General features: G+C 41.6%; 1 protein-coding gene across 1 annotated transcript in view; it reads right to left on the bottom strand.

Annotated features, from left to right (window-relative positions):
* Positions 1-7855: 7855 nt before the first annotated feature.
* prr7 (proline rich 7 (synaptic)) overlaps positions 7856-16021 on the bottom strand; it is a 14956-nt gene continuing 6790 nt past the window's right edge. The window contains exon 2 of the mRNA XM_078286904.1: positions 7856-8382. Coding sequence (XP_078143030.1) covers positions 7856-8382 — 527 coding nt within the window. The remainder of the gene's footprint in view (positions 8383-16021) is intronic.

Here is a 16021-nt window from a genome sequence, read left to right as displayed (position 1 = left end):
GGCGGCCATATTGGAGGTCCACAGCTTTTGGGCAGCAGCCGTAAACAGACTGCATTTTTAAACTTTTGACTCTGCTGTCTCAAGAGTGTGGGATAGACATGGTTAATTTCTGTGTTGTTTTTGACTGGGAACTGATCATTATGCCACTGATACATCTGATTGATTTTGTGTTTCGATATTTGCACACAAGCTAACGCATGTATTAGCAGCTAGCGTACTTGGTTAATGCTAGCATTAAAGGATAACTCTGGCCATTTTTGACCTGTACCATATTTTCCCGTCCTTTTCCATCATACTGATCAAAATCTTGTTAATTGCTTCACTATGGAGCTATTTACATCTTGCTTGCCTGGGTGTGCAGCTCCCTGATACAGTCCTAACAGTCAAAGCATGTCCTTTTCAACACATTTGACGCTCACTCAATGACCTGAAAACTTTCACTGTTTATTTTGCACTATTTCTCACAGTGGAGGCACAAGAAATGTCATTCTACCCTGTTGAGTGGTGAGGCAGTGAGTCTTTAATGTTGGAGCCGAAGCTGTGGCGCATGTAGAATGTAGGCTAAATGAGGAAGTGCTAAATCAATGGCCAAGGTAGCACTGAGAGTGTACAAGGCATATTTTTTTTATAATTTTCATTTTCAACTATTGATTGACATGTCTCATTACAGAGCGAGCAATCAATGTGTACAAAAAGACATAGTTTGGTGCTTTTGGGGTTGGTTTTTGGGGGGTTAGTTACCGTTAGGACTGTATTGGAAAGCGTGTGTTAACGAGATTTTGGTCAGAATCGGTCAGATTGATGGAGAATGATGGTGAAATACGGTCCAGGCCGAAAATGGACAGAATTTGCCTTTAACATCGGATGCTTTGCTAAATGAGCTTGCTGGCTAGTTAGCTAGCTAACAGTTTGTTCAGGTTAACTGAGCTGACTCTTCTCAAGCTACAACTCAGAGTGTTTTGGAGTAGAGACTAGAGCTAAAGACAAGACAGTTTACTGTGTCACAGTAACCTACATTTGGAAACAAATCCACCTTATCACACTATTTACTTCTGATTATAATGTTACTGAGTAGAGCTACAGCAACAACACAACAAGCGTCTTCAGCTATATCTCTTTTTATCTCCTCCAGCTTGGTTGTTATATATTTAGCCGTTATTTGCGCACAGCCAGTTCTCCCCTGCGCCTCCATGATGACATCAGACGTGGTTGCTCAGAGATTTGTGACACAATTGCAAAGCAAGTTTCCAGTTCCAGCTGTGCATGATGTAATTATGGGCGGGGCTAGGGGACTGCGTGGTTGCCGCTCCAATCAGAGGGCAGCAGGGAGAAAAGAGGGGTGCCAGTGATCCAGACGTTGCCATGGTGACTTGACAGAGCATTGGTTAGGGAGGCTGATGTTCCCTCTTTACTACATGTAAACAAGGCAGAACACGTTGCCAAGCAACACACTGTCGCAGATGCCATCCTGGGCTTAATATTAGAGGGCTGAGTCAGGTTTGATGGAAGAGGTGGTGTGTCATTGTTTCTCTGTTTTGCTGCTGTGATGTTTAACAGTATGTCATCCAGTCCCAGCAAATGCAACACTGGTCATCAGACTCCCTCATAGTTGTCAAGGAAACTTGATAATTGTGTCATCACTGTCTTGACTGATTTCAACGAATATACCTTGATGCCACTCTGTCAGTTGTAAAGACAAGATTTTTACAACTCATCTCTCTTCCTGCCAGGCACATGGAAATAAAAGTTCTAAAAATTTTTTTAAAAAAGCACATAGACATACAACCCAACCAAATTAAATCAAGGCTGTTCAGATCTCACACACAGTGGTCAAGAAAAAGAAAACATGACAAGATGTGAGATTACTGTATGTAAACAAAGCGTTGGTAAAAATGGTAAAAATACTATCTCAATATGTACTTCAATGCAGCACTTCATGTACTCATATCACTGTTGTCAGGACTAAAACCTGTAACAGAAATTACTGTTGGAAAATACAATTACGCACTGACCAGTGCAAGAAGTGCGTAGGCGGTCATGTCATTTAATGGACAGTTGAGTCACCTCCATGAATAGACTTATATATATGTTCACTTTACATACAGAGCACGAACTGTGCTCCTCACATAATAAGGAGACATTGTGGCTGGCTTGGACTTTGATCTTTTTAATTGACATCTCACATGGTCCTTTATGGGTTGAGGATGTTCCATAACACTTGAAACCCATTCAAAATCCATTTAATACTATATATAAACTGCATCTGCATCATATCAGAAATGAGTCTGTTTTATATACATTTTTTGAGAAGTTGACTGATTTGGAGATGCAAAGTTTTCATCGGACAGTAGCGGTTCCTGTACCAGTTGTCCTTAGTGATTGTCGAAACGTGATTTAGAACAAATCCAAACTTCTCTTTGGTACAAAAATATCTCAGATATACAATCAATATGAAAGTACAGGTCAGTACAGGACAAAACGACAGATATAAAGTGAACAATGAAAATAGAAGCTCTAAGATGTCATACTATCACTGCTGAAAAAGCTTTGCGGGGCCCGTCTCTCTTTCTCTCTCCTCAGATCTTTTATTACTAAAGAATACATTACGGTTGTGGAAATAGTCTTGAATGGCATCTCTCTCTGTGTCCTTCTCCTTCTCTCTCTCCTTCTCTCTCTCTCTTTATATAACCTCCCTGGCTGAATCATCATGGCCATATGGTGTTTGTCTCCCTGTTGAAATGCACTTCTTAATATTGAAATGCATCCCATGTTGCGCAGTCCCTTTCTCAGTTGTCTCAAGGCTCAATATTACTTATTTAAATGCACTAAGTATAGCATTTTAACATCAATAAATCATTACCACATTCACTTTGAGACATAAGTATAATTATGGTAAACAAACGAGGTCATCACAGAGAAGATTCCCCTAGCCTCTAGGTCGGATTTGGAGGGAAATCTGCTGGATTGCTTTATGGCACAAAACGGGAAGAGGGTGCTGTTCTTCCAGAGCAAATGGAGCTAAAGCTTTCAGAGTTTCTCATAATGGCAGATGGAGGAAGGAGTGAAAAGGCCAATGGAAAAATCATTTCCAGCATATTTATCGTCTTTATCCTCGCAAAGAAGGCAAAGCCAGGGAGAGGGAGGGGGGAGCAACAGGGTTTATGGGTCTTAATTTGGAGAAACACAAGCACAAACACTGAGATAGAGGATACCAGTCGTCTCGACCACGGTTTCATTTGTTTGTTTGTTTGACAATGAGGTATTGATGTTTAAAAAGGCTGCACGAAGCACCTTTAAACTGTCTCCACTTCATCTCCATCCACCTTTCGTGACTGAAGTGGATTAATAATGTGAACTCAACAAGGGCTCACAGCTTTCACCCGGATTCACCTGGTCAGTCTATTTCAGGGAAAGAGCAGGTGTTCCTAATGTTTTGTACACTGAGTAACCTGTTTCAACAATGATCCTTTTCATTTGTATACGTATATGTAAATTCTCCATTTCATCATTAGTTAATTATCAGCAACTAAATAATATAACACAGAAACATATAAAATAGAAGACACTAAAATAAAAATAAAAAATCCATATATACAGAAGAAGACAAAAGCTCGAGAAAGTGTAATTCTTGGAACAGCAATAGCTAGCAGTTTTTTTTTTTTACAACAGCCAGTCATGAGTCCCCATCCCCCACCCCCTTTGATTTTATGCTAATTTCACAGTCAATTATTGTCTGCCTTGATTAAAGCCTGAGGTGGGAATGATTATGATGGTTTAAAAAGTATTTCCTGGCAGGAATGAAGAGGGCTGAGAGGATGTGACATTTAAACAATCTGCTTGTGGCTGTCACTTTCTGGCCAAGCCCGCAATGTAAAAAATCGTTTCTATCCTATCTTCGTTTCTTCCTATCTTCTACAATCGATGATCACAAAATATGTGTTTTGTCTCTGTTTAAGGCCGGGGTTAAGACTAGTGCTGGGTTCATAATCAGCTTTTTAGGAAAAGCTTGGCCAAGAGGTAACGACCAGCAGTTCCATGAGGACAGATTCTGCACTCTAGAACCAACTCTAGAACCTCAGACACAGAACTCTAGAACTCCTCAATCTCAGAAACAAAACTCTAGAGCCTCAGACACAGAACTCTAGAACTCCTCAACCTCAGAAACAAAACTCTAGAACTCTAGAACCTCAGACACAGAACTCTAGAACTCCTCAACCTCAGAAACAAAACTCTAGAACTCTAGAACCTCAGACACACAACCCCAGAACCCCTCAACCTCAAAAACAAAACTCTAGAACCTCAGACACACAACCCTAGAACTCCTCAACCTCAGAAATAAAACTCTAGAACTGTAGAACCTCAGACACAGAACTCTAGAACTCCTCAACCTCAGAAACAAAGCTCTAGAACTCTAGAACCTCAGACACACAACCATAGAACTCCTCGACCTCAGAAATAAAACTCTAGAACTGTAGAACCTCACACACAGAACTCTAGAACTCCTCAACCATGGGCACAAAACTCTTGAACTGTAAAACCACCGACAAAATCTCTAGACTTCTAGAATCTCAAATACAAAATTGTAGAACCTGAGACCTCTTGAACCCCTTGAACCTCAGACATGGAACTGTAGAAATGTAGAACCCCAGACACATAACTCTTGAACTCTAGAATCTAAGACACAGAACTCAAGAAGCTCAGACTGCGCACTATCCCCCAGATGTACAAACTCTTGAACTCCACAACCTCAGAAACCTACAACTCCATAACCTCAAATACAGAACTCTAGAACCCAATACTCAAAACAATAGGAGTCCACAATGTCAGAGACAGAACTCTAGAACTTCAGACACAGAACTCTAGAACTTCAGACACAGATCTCTAGAACATCAGACACAGAACTCTAGAACTCCACTCTCATCTGAACCTCAGATTCTGAGCTGACTGGTTAACGAATAAGCAATAAAGTGCATCAATTGACAATTTGGTTAAAAATAGCTTTTGTCAATTTTGTCAATTATATTATCATTTAAATCTTGTTTCTAAACTGACTAAACTAAAATCAAATTAGCAGTAACTAATCAAAGCAAATCAAGCCTTTGAAGTCAAGTTTTTGCAGTTCCACTGCTCATTAAGTGCACTTTACCTTTGTGAGTTTAAACTGTAAAATTCTCCCATCCTGCAAACCTTTTATCACACTTCATAAAAATACCAGATCTGTGTCAGAGAGAATAAAAACATCAGATGTATTTCAATTATGACTCATTCTGAAACTGGAATTATAACTGTTTTGAAAAGTCTTGCTATGAATCCTGAATAACCAAGGACACTCATTTACGATGTCGGAAATCCGTTTTTTCTTTGTTGCGCTTCAATTGTTTTGGTGACTGGTGTTATCACCAGAGGCTATGAACACAGAGTAAATAGCTGCAGAATCTGAGCTCAGTTCACCTTCAGCTCCACCACCTCAGGTGCTTGTGAGAAGCCTCTGACAGACAGAGGTAGAGGGGAAATGAGCAGCTAGTTTCAAGCATGCGAGGAGGAAGAGATATCATTTTGAAACATGAAAACCTCGAGCCTTTGCCGGCCAATGATGATGGTTGGTTTGGCAGTGATGATGGCTTTGTCACAGTGCAGAATCCATTTTCTGTCATTGTGTGCTGTGCCTGACGCCAAGGAAACACCAATATTAGGAAAAGAGCATCTGCTGGGCCTGCCTTTCCAAGCGGATAGAGGGAGAGAGAGACCGTGACAAAGGGAAAGAGAGGGAGAGAGAAAAAGTGGTGGTGGGGGGGAATGAAGATGGAACGAAAGAGAGAGTGCAAGTAAGAAAGAATATTGCAGATAAAAGAAAGAGAGAGGAAGTGAAAGCGAAAGCGTGGAGGAGAATAAAAGAAGGTGAGGGAAAGGAAAGAGAGAGACAGAGACTGTCGGAGAGAGAAAGAGGGAATCAGAGAAATTTCCATTAAAGGCCCTAATGATCGGCAGATACAGACTTGCAGAAGTAATTCACAGCCAAAAGTGGCAGAGAAAGTAAAATGGAAATAATCTGATGAATAATTTATCCGAGGTCTTCAATTGTTACCGGGGAGGTCAGAAGTGTATATTCAGAGGAACAGAGCGCTGGGTGCCGTCTCTTTCTTCCCACTTGATTGGACTAATGAATTAAGAGCAGCAGTGCTGTAGCATACAGATCATTCCTCAATCAACAGTCCAACGCCCTGCGGAGCGGCCGGGGCCCAAATAATCAACCAATCTACCAAACAACCTCGGGTTATCACACTGATATTCATTTAAATTTTCATTTTAGTTATTTAACTGATGCTCATATCCAGCGACATTGCAGTAGGTGAGCAGGTAGGGGTTCAGATGAAGAGGATGGATTGAACATGTTGGGATCTAACCTGTGATCTTTTGGTCACAGGACGGTCTCTCTAAGCACCAGGCCTCCCTGCAACCCACTGACTCTCACCAAACAGTGGTTCTCAACCTTTCAAGCTTGTGATCCCCCAAAAACAAAGCTATATGCCTTCGTTCCTTATGAGTCCAACACTCAGAGTAGTGAGCCTTTCTTACACCAAGTAATGATTTTTATTTTTCCATTTCAGGCTATTTTACTTGATTCATTATTGGAAGAGGCCTACAATCATCTGAAGATATTTATTTTTATTTCACAAGAAAAAGGCATTTGTCACAAAGCTTAAAAGCATAATAATAAATTTGTACATTAGAAATATATTTTTTCCACATTCCATAAATCACCCCCTCCCCCCCTGGGGTGCCCTGACTCACAGGTTGAGGACCACCACTTAAGAGGCCTGAAAACACTGAAAACAACAAAACAGCACGTTACAAAATGCAATCCAAGTCCACTGGGTTCTCTGGCTTGCGTGTCGCACCCCACCGTTCACATTTTTTGGATCTCACGGTGAAATATTGGCCGTTTGCTGTAATGTCACCGCTCAGACCTGGTGGCAAACTGCCACCGAAGGTCACCGTGTGTTTTGTTGCAACTCTAATACTCGCAGTACTCGAGAAAAGACACGCTGTTGAACACTGTCTTTAGAAATCAGAAGAGATAAAAGAGGAGAGGTCGCCGGGGGAGGCGAGTCGTCGTGGGCAACAGACAGTTCCCGGGAGCCATGGCAACAGCAGACTCATACAATAGCATGCTCTGCATCGCTCAGGCATGGAGCGAGGAGAGGAGGAATGAGCAGAATGAGAGGGTGGCATTAAGAGGGAGAGGGAGATGAAAATAGAGGCTGAGGGAGTTGGGATGAAAGGTATGGAGACAGCTGTAGTTGTGTGGCATGTTTCTGCCTTGACACACGGCTGAGTTTGACAGAGAAGCTTGTTGCTCTCTTCCTGTCTTCTCCCTCCCTTGGCATCTCTCTTCATCCTCCTCCCTCCTCCTCTGCTGTTCAGAAGCTCCTTGATTCAATTAGCTTCAATATAACACCAAGTACTTCCGTACCTCAGCAGCATTGGTTCAACCAATGTGTCATTTCTCATTTTACCCACACAGAGAATTCAAAGCCATCATCCTGGCAGAGTTAGTGGCAGACTTTGCCCATTGAGCCATGCAGGGAATTAAACTCCTAATCCTGGCAGTGTTATTGCCATGTTTCACCCACTGAGCCACACAGGGAGTGGAACCCCTAACCAGGCAGCGTTAGCGCCACGATCATTGAACCGCTGAAGAGTTCAGAAGCAGCCGGCTGAGTCGGCGATACAGCAGGTTTCCACACTCTGTCTTTATAGATCTTCTCCCTGTCTGAACCGTCACAGAGACTGAGGCAACAGGTCTCCAGTTATTGGTCGCACTACTGCAGTAGGGATCCAGCGGCAGTCCGGCCTAGACAGCGGTGCTCCTCCCCAGCAGGGGGAAGGCCGTGGGCAGGCCGCAGCTGGACTCCAGCCCCCTCAGCCCCTGGACCCCCTGGACCCCCTGGATCCCCGCTATCCCCCCTCGGAGCCCGAGGCCCTCCGGGTGAGTCCTGGCCTCTCGGCGGGGCATGGTGGCCATCGCGGCCGCGGCCTGCAGCGAGCGTCTCTCCGGCGGCGGGAGGTTGTTGTGGTTCAGGTCCATGGTGGACAGCAGGTGACCCAGGGAGTCCCAGCTGCGAGCCGAGGGCAGGCGGATCAGGGAGGAGTAGCCTCGCTCGGGGAACATGGCCGCCGGCGGAGGCTTGCTGGTCTCTGATGTAAACACCGGAGGAGGATCCTGGTGTTCCCGGTGAGGGGGGGGTGGCGCTCGGTGCGGGGCGGGCTTGAAGTAGGTGCCCCCCCGCGGGTCGGCCAGGACCTCGCTGTAGGGCGGAGGAGGATCCTCCATCAGGACGGCTTCCTCATAGCAGGGCGGCTTCCCAAACACATCTGTGTCTGAAAGCAGAAGAGACGAGGGGGTTAGGATTTATCACTACATAGCTTTATTAAATGTGGAGGAGGGTTATTCTGCATTCACTACATACTGCCCATGCAGGAAAACATACATGTCACAAGCACTTCAGGATATGTTTAGATATATGGTTCAAAATATACAGAAAATGGCCAAAAATGTATTTCTGCACTTAAATAACATTCATTTAAACACGAAAAACTTCTGAACCAAACACAAAAAAAGTGTTAATTCAGTTAAAAATCAACACTTTGCCAGTGTTTCTATCTATTGTCCACATCCATCAGTTATTTTAACACTTTTAGAAACCTTTGAACAGCCTAGAGCCAGATCAGCTCTATGATTGGATAAGCAACTCTCCAATCAACACTAGTCAACTCAATTGTCACAGAAAAATCACTTATTAACAATAGCAAATTTTCTGTGTACTTGACTGTTACGCTGATTACAGCCACAATTTGGCCTCATGACTGATTTTCAAGATCAAATGAAATCTCATGCTATTCTCAGGCTAAAAAACAACTGAACATCACATGAAAATAATCCTATAACTGGAACATTTGAATCACCTGCCTCTAGCTCTTTCCCTGTGGGGGAGTTTTTTGTTGCCTACTATGAGTTTGTACTTTGACCACATTTATTGAGAAACTTCATGTTGAAATAAACCCCTCATAATTTGATTTTATTTGTTTTGATTCTCAGCTCAGCTACCACACTGATGTGTCACGGAAACTTTGTGGTGGATTTGTTACACATGGAAATGGAAAACCCCAGGCTGGATATTAAAAAAAAAATGCAGTTAACAGTAATAAATAAATAAAAAACAGCCCAGTGCTACAGTGTATTGGGACATTTTTCACTCAGCGTTCCTTAGTGAGTGTGTGAAACATGTTGTTGCTGTTTTGCAGTACGAATTTATTATATCTAAATAATTCTACAAGTATACAGCAATACTGTGTTGCAACTGTGTGACAACCAGTTACCTACTATCTGAAATTTGATCACAATTTTATTATATTTCATTCAGTTCAGTACTTACACAGCGTTATTGTGTATTTACTTATTTTTCCATGGATTAATACACAGGTTGCTACACTGCAATAAGGCATAAAGTAAGGTGTTACCCAAACCAGCAGCCAGTAAATGTATATGTGTGTGTGTGTGTGTGTGTGTGTGGTATTGGTCCTCAGAAGTAAATTGAACCCTGTAGGCAGTTGCGCAACAATTCCCTCAGATGATGTAACTGCTGCGTTCTATGCATAAACACACACACACACACACAAATGCCCACAAACACACCCACACATACACATGCATACATATACGTGACATGCACATCACATAGATAACAACTGCACACACACGCAGACGCACACACACACACACACACACACACACACACACAAGCAGTCCATGGACATGCATGAATTCCTAATTACCTCTAACACTTGCACTAACGCCCACACACACACATACATTGCTTTTTCGGGTCACAACCCAAAAGACTGTAATTAACACCTGCCTGCTCTGATAAATGTGAAAATGTGTTCAGTTGTTAGGAAACCAAAACCATCACAGCACATTTGGTGTGAATCATCTCTCTCTCTCTCTCTCTCTCTCTCTATTTCAGGCTCCCTCGCTTTCTCTCTCTTTCCCACTCACTGTCTTTATGTGTGTGTGTGTGTGTGTGTGTGTGTGTTCAAGTTTAGTTTTAAGACTATCATTCCAAATGTGGAAAAACTAAGTTATGTATTGTGTTGCAAGATGTGCAACACAATACATAATCATATTACATAAAGACAAAAAAACCCAAAAAACAGGCACATTCATTCACTCATTCCCACTTATTATGCAGAAGAAAAACTCTCCCTCTCTTGCTCTTACTATGCTATCACTATCACTATCTCTCTCTCCACCTGCATGTATAACCCACAGCTGAATGCAACAAGTCCTGGTCCGTTCTCTGGAGGTTGTCAAAGGGCATTCTGGGAAACGAAGGATATCTAACTAACTGCAGTAGAAGTAGACGAGGCAGGTTGAGGGAAAGTGGGGGGAAAAAAACAACACTTCATCACAAAATAACATCGCAGACTGCTGATCTCTAACAGTGTAAGAGTATCCGTTGGTGGGTTTTTCCTTTAAAAATACGGCAACATTTCTTGAGGTTTTCTGGGAGATATTTCAGCTTCCTAAATGTGCGTGGAAAGCCTTATCTTGTCAAACTCTTACTGTGTGTATCATCCTGATTCCCTCACTGCACAATGCGCTCTGTGTGTATTTGCAACCAATTAAAATGCTCAGCGGTAAAACGTTCAAACTGGGATAGTTGGGTATAGCCTGTATGGTGAAGTTCAACATGCTCAGCACAAACGGCATGACAGCTTTTTTCAGCTGTTACAGCGGTTTCTAGGAAGGCATTGAGATGATTCATAGTCAACACACTGTGCCAGGATTTGCATCGTGCCGCTGGCATTTCAAATGGTTACAACTGACAGTGTGCATGTGCTAAGTAATGGGATGCTGTTGGTTTTTTTTTTCAATCGAACAAAGACAATCTCCCGTCAATTTAGTTGATACAGCCGTACCAAGTGATGAACGTTGAAACTTCAGGGTAACGCTTTATTTTCTGGGTCCGGAAATTTCCAAATATCATTTCCTAGAAAGGAACTGTTAATTTCTTAGGAAGTTTCCTGGAAAGAGCCATGAAATGATGTTCTAATTACAGGGAAAATAGAGAAATACTTCAATGGTAGTTGGTTGTTGGTAAGTACCTCCAATTTCTTCTGTTGTTTCCAGGACAGAACCTATGAAATGATGTAGAAGTTATACAGAAAATTTGAAATGAACTAAAAGTAATTAAGAATTCACCAAATAACTAATTGTAACGAAATGGAGGACCCGGAAAATAAAGTGTTACCAACTTCAGGTGTAGTTTGGTTTTGGTTTCGGTGACCTGTCACATCCGTTAAATTAGCTTCGTTTTTTATTTTCGGGATGAACTTACAGCAGCTGAATATGTAGCTTGCAGGGCAAAAAAATAATAATACTGACAATAAAATATAGAGGTAAAACACAACATTGCTCTTGACAGCATTTCTAAAAAAAATGTGACCTGACAAAGAGCCCCTGGGCATGAAACCACAATATTAAGACTGTGTTGGAGGAGCTGTAGCCTCTATTTCAACGTCTTGTCTGTTTGAAAGCGTTCTGACCTGACTGAAAGCCCTCGGGCTCCGAGCTGCAGCGTTAAAGCGGCTTTGGAACAGCTGAGCGCAGCTTCTATTTCCAGGTATCTGAATCTGGCCAGATCCTGTTCATCGTCTCTATACGTGTTGCACAACCTCTCCTCCTGTTGCTTGAGACATTATCAGTACGTTGTGTCGGAGCAGCAAAAATCAGAGTTGGAAAAATAAGTTTAGCAACCTGAAACACCTCGGCCAGAAGCACAGGATTTCTATCCTCTAAAACCTAAAAATGTTAAGATAAAAGTGTTAATGTGGCACATGCCTTTAACAGTAACCCATAATGTAATTTACTTTCATGCCAGCAATCATTTCAATTTCAATCAGCTGGTGTCAGTTTTTTTTTTTTCAAATGATGGATATCTGAACCCTTAATTTCCAGGTAGGTGAATGTGGCCATTCAATACATGTGTGTGTGTGTGTGTGTGTGTGTGTGAGTGTTTTAGTGTGTGTGTGTGTGTTTTGGGGGGTGTAGGGTACTACCAGCAACTGGCCAAATTCTCAAATTCTGGTAATTTTTGCCTGTGGATGTGGACACTTTTCCAGGTAATTTGGTAATTTGGAGCAATAGAGATTCCTCTCTATTCTCTGTATTATGAAAATCAGTTTAGTTGGTAAAACAGGATTTGAGAATACAGCAGCTGCTCCGGCAGGTGGAGAGAAAAAAAATATTAGTTTCCTTTCCTGTATAAAACCCACATACAGTGTCACTGCTCAGCCAGAAACTGTTTACAGCTGCAAAGAACAGTATGGTACTGGAAATCAATAGTGGTTTGTTGACCTGTTGCCATGGAGTTGTATGCGATGCAGGAGTATGTGTGTGTGTGTATGAGTGTGTGTGTGTGTGTGTGTGTGTGTGTGTGTACATGTGTCCCAGAATCCATAACATATCCATTAGAGACTACACATACCTACAGGCTCAGTCTCCCATTCTGTATCACCACTCTTTCCTAATTCCCCCGTCCCGCTCCCTGCTGTAACGACAGGCCCAGCTGCCAGGACGGGTATAAATAAACATAAAGCCATATCTCCATACAGAAACAATGTCAGTAGAAACACACGAGGCTTCTGTTTCCACCGGGAGGATAAAAAGCGTCAGCTGTTCTGCCAGGCTGAAGATCGGGGAAGTACGTGACTTCAGTGATTACAGTAATCTATAGTAACTCTGGTCTGTGACAGGAAAAACTACAGTGTTGTATTACTCACAAAAAATATGTGGTGACTTGTTGGAATAAAGGGGAAATGGCTTGTACAGTAGAATGTGAAATAGATACAAGCATCCTTTTACACAATTTGAAATAATGATTAGTAACTACTGACCTGTAGTTCAATAATGTCGATAAAATTTGTATTTTGTAAATGTTGTCTAGTGGTCATTTGAGTACTAAATATGGAACAAAGCTGATCGGGATAGAAATAGATAGATAGAAAATCACCTTTCATCTCCTCTCATTTCATCTCATCTCATTTCCTCTCATCTCATCTCAAACATCTCATTTCATTTCATCTCACCTCATCTCATCTCATTTCATCACATTTCATTTCATTTCCTCTCATCTCATTTCCTCTCATCTAATTTCCTCTCATTTCACCTCATCTCATTTCATTTCATCTCATCACATTTCATTTCCTCTCATCTCATCTCATTTCATCTCATCACATTTCATTTCCTCTCATCTCATCTCATTTCATCACATTTCATGTCATTTCCTCTCATCTCACCTCATCTCATCTCATTTCATCACATTTAATCTAATTTCCTCTCATCTCACCTCATCTCATCTCATCTCATTTCCTCTCACCTCATCTCATCTCATTTAATCTAATCTCATCTAATTTCCTCTCATCTCATTTAATCTCATCTCATCACATTTCATTTCCTCTCATCTCACCTCATCTAATTTCATCTCATCTCATTTCATCTCATCTCAAAGATTTCATCTCATCTCACCTCAAAACATTTAATCTAGTCTCATTTCATCTCGTCTCATCTCAAACATTTCATCTCATCTCATCTCATCTCAGTGTCTATCTGTGCGTTCACACTGTGAGGATCAACAGGATCAACAAGTCACCGGAAAAGTCCATTCATTTCCTATAGAGCTGAGCGACTGGGTAAACTCAGCTGATGTGCGGACTCTTTTCCATTGATGGAAACAACTTTGCAGAAAACAAATTCTGCAGGTCCACTGGTCAGAAAACTGGGTGTGATTATAGACGCTGATCTGAACTTCTAAGGTCATATTAACAGCATCCGTTTACTAGAATCATTTAAAAAAACATTTAGAAAGTCAGGTTTTCTGTCACAGTCAGACTGGAACCACAAAACATTTCTGACTTGACTGAAAAATATGAGCCAACTGGGACAAACGTCTGGCTCGCAGTGTTTCAGCAAGGCAGGTCGGTTCACCTCAGTTGTTAAACTATGATGACAGACAGCGGTCAGATTGTGTATTAACATGTGTAACTACTGTATCTTTGATGTCAGAAATTATTTAGATAGTAGCCTGAGTGTGTAACGTTTGCAAACTAGCATGCATTTTTTGCAAGTGTTTGAGGGTTGGAAGTGGTCTAAGCGAGTCAGGCAGATTAAGCAGTGACAGAGACTTGATTCTCTGCCAGTGATGTTGTGAATTATTGGGCGCAATCGCGAATTACGCAAACGGCCCCCGATGACGGGGATGACATAATGCTCGTTTGTAATGACTCTTCTAACTTTGACTCTGCCACAATTTGCATAATTAGCACAGGTAATTTGGTGTTAAAGGTTGAAAGAGGCATTCCGACATAATTATCCTATGAATCACAGATAGGAAGCTATGAAATCGCGGTGTCAGTTTTAGGTCAATTGACGGTAGTTTTGTGTTAAAGGTTTGATGTGACGTCCGATTTCTTTTTTTGTTTCTCTCTCTCTCACACACACTTTCTCTCTCTCTCTCTCTCCCTCCACCCACCCAGATAAGTCCTGTAGCCACAAATTTCTTATTGTGTGTCGCCTGGGTTGTTGTTTTTTTCCCCCCGTGATAATTATCTCACCTGTTATTACTGTCAAAAATAAGACAGAAAAAAACAAGGCATACTAAGACACTGCAGTATCTCTTTGCATTCATTTGGTCCAGAAACATAATGTTACTAAAGCTCCAATCACAACACACAACAATAGCTGCTGTCTTCAACTATTCTTCACTATTCTTACCTTCTAAAGTCTCTCTCTCATATCTACTCACAACACCATTGAATGGCCTTTCAAAAAATCTCTCTGTTACTATCTCAGATCTCACTCACAGTGCCAATCTTTCACCAACCCCAACATTCATAACACTACCAGAACAAAAACAAACAATATACACCAAGAATAATAATAATAATATAAACCTGCTGCGGTCTGTGTACTCATGTAAACACCATACTCCCATTATATTAGTGTGAATATTCTCTGGGAGAGTGTAAACGCAGTAAAATTAGTGGAATACTCTGATTTTACTGCCATTAATGGAGACTAGTCATTTCCATTTGAATACTTGCAATAATCACAAATCAATCTGGATTATTAGGGGAGGTGTCGCTTTGTATAAACATGAAAATGGCTTAATTGCACTATTGTCTTAATGAGTACATTTATATGCACTCCAACGCAAGTAAGGTAATACACCGACTATTAAAACTGTCATGTAAACGCCTTTATCTGATTTTATTAATCGGGGTGAGGGCATAACCAGAGTAAGATTTAACCCTGATTTATCACACCTAGACTTCTACTCAATCTTTTGATTTATTGGGGAATGTAAACGCCTTAATTAGATTTCTTTTGGTTTTTTCAAACTGTGCAGGAAAATACAGCCAGCGTCACCAAGACAAATCCATGTGCATTTATTGTACACCCGGGAACTTTAGGCGAGGTGCAGACTACCTGAAAAAGCTCTCAGGTGAAAAAGAAATGGAGGAAGTCGCACACTCTACTACGCTCGCATATTTTAATAAAGTTGTGACGTGAAGTTGTGACATGATGACCCTCGTTGCGGCACAGTTGTGTAATAAAGTTGTAATAAATTGAATTTACAGCTTAGTAGAGTGCGTACCATTGAGGCTAAGTCCTAATCGCATGTCATCCCCTCTCTCTGCCCTGTCTTTCCTGTCCCTCTCTCTACTGTGACCGTATAATATAATAATAATATAATAGTACACTGTATAATAAAGCAGAAATGCCCCAAAAATATATCTTGTCGAGGAGTCGCACACTCTATTATGCTCCCAAAACGCTGGTCATCATGTCACGACTTCATCGGGGAGCACAACAGAGCGTGCGACTTCTCCCGTTTCTTTTTCACCTGACGCATTTATTATACTTGGCAAATGAAGCGATTGTGATTCTGGTTCCGGT

This window comes from Centroberyx gerrardi, chromosome 11 (assembly GCF_048128805.1).
Source record: "Centroberyx gerrardi isolate f3 chromosome 11, fCenGer3.hap1.cur.20231027, whole genome shotgun sequence".
Classification (NCBI taxonomy): Eukaryota; Metazoa; Chordata; class Actinopteri; order Beryciformes; family Berycidae; genus Centroberyx; species Centroberyx gerrardi.
This window is presented reverse-complemented; position numbering and strand designations above follow the sequence as displayed.